Source organism: Capsicum annuum, unplaced genomic scaffold (assembly GCF_002878395.1).
Source record: "Capsicum annuum cultivar UCD-10X-F1 unplaced genomic scaffold, UCD10Xv1.1 ctg83235, whole genome shotgun sequence".
NCBI classification, from domain to species: domain Eukaryota; kingdom Viridiplantae; phylum Streptophyta; class Magnoliopsida; order Solanales; family Solanaceae; genus Capsicum; species Capsicum annuum.
Window position 1 is genome coordinate 385 of NW_025894089.1, and position 1285 is coordinate 1669.

Here is a 1285-nt window from a genome sequence, read left to right on the forward strand (position 1 = left end):
CATTTCTTTTCATTTAGGTATAAACTCTACAAGTGCTGCCCTGTTTTCAATCAGCGCACTATAAAAGGATCCGACCAATAGCCTAAAATAAGTCTGAAAGCCTTGGGACCCAAACCAAAGGTCCCCCTAGCCTAAAGTCGACGTTCCGGTGCTGATGGAACTGCCTCAATCCTCCTAATTCGATGGCTAATACAGTTTGTGGGTTAGCTAGTTCTGTTTCTGTCATGAAAAGAGAAAATGGCTCTCGAATATAGTCTTTACTCCTTTTTTTATTGTTCAGTCTCGTATTATGTTTTTTTTTTTCTTTCTATTTTATATATTTCACGTTGCTTCAGTTGTTAGCTTTCCCTAATAAATGGAGTGTTTGATCACCTACAATACGCTGATATATGCATAAATCCCTAAAAGCTCCTATAATACTGGATGTGTACTTGAGCAATGTGTGGCTCCTCTATACTAGACACAAAATCAGGCAACCCAGTAGCCAGTAGGCATGACCCATGCCAGTTGCCTCACCTCTTCAGCAAACAACTCTTCCAATACATCATTTATTTGACGGTCCTCTGCCACCATGGCCAATGCCATGCTAATAAGCTCATTTGACAAAACATAGTCACTTATCTTTGACATAGACAAGAGGTTTTTAGTCCTCGGGTCCAAAATTTCACTGATTATAACCGACTTATCTGAAGCCTGCTGCATCTCCTCTCTCCAGGAGCCTTGGGAGGAGCTACCCCCGTGAATTTTGGAAACCATAGATTCTCTGTATGGCTGGCGTTTGGCCTGCAAAACTAGAAACAGATTTCTGAGTGCATCATCGGATGTCACGGCTTAAAGATCAAATTTAAATAGTATTAAATCAGCTCAATAGAGTTAAGTTAGAGTGCATCCGAAGATAAAGAAACAGAACATCTAAAAGTAGTAAGATTTAGCAAGATAATACAAGAATATTGCTACTTTCTGAAATAAAAATCACGTATCTAACTTAAGCTCAAAGTGGTAGATGACTATTTTCCTCGAGAAATTTTAGATCTTCGTGGTTAAATTTGAAAATATGCTAATAGTTCTATCAGTAAGAGAATTTCTACATCCATTTCTGTATCCTGTTGATTATGTCCTCAGAATAGTAAAGCAATATTGGGGGTCAAGATCAAACTGCTGGTTCTGCAAAGGGACGACTCCAAAATTTGCACATGAATGCAGTAATACTGTTGTGAGAACACATGCCAGAAGGAAAAAAAATGCAGGTGTGTAATGACCCTTCAGGTCATTTTCTATATTTACG

The 1285-nt window shown here is 38.6% G+C and overlaps 1 protein-coding gene across 1 annotated transcript; it reads right to left on the reverse strand.

Annotated features, from left to right (window-relative positions):
* Positions 1-225: 225 nt before the first annotated feature.
* On the reverse strand, positions 226-783 carry LOC124895604 (probable ion channel CASTOR; the record flags this gene model as incomplete). The annotated part of the gene is given in 1 exon segment (XM_047406042.1): positions 226-783. A coding segment is annotated over 1 exon segment (315 nt), but the record flags the coding sequence as incomplete, so codon positions are not given.
* Between the last annotated feature and the right edge of the window lie 502 nt (positions 784-1285).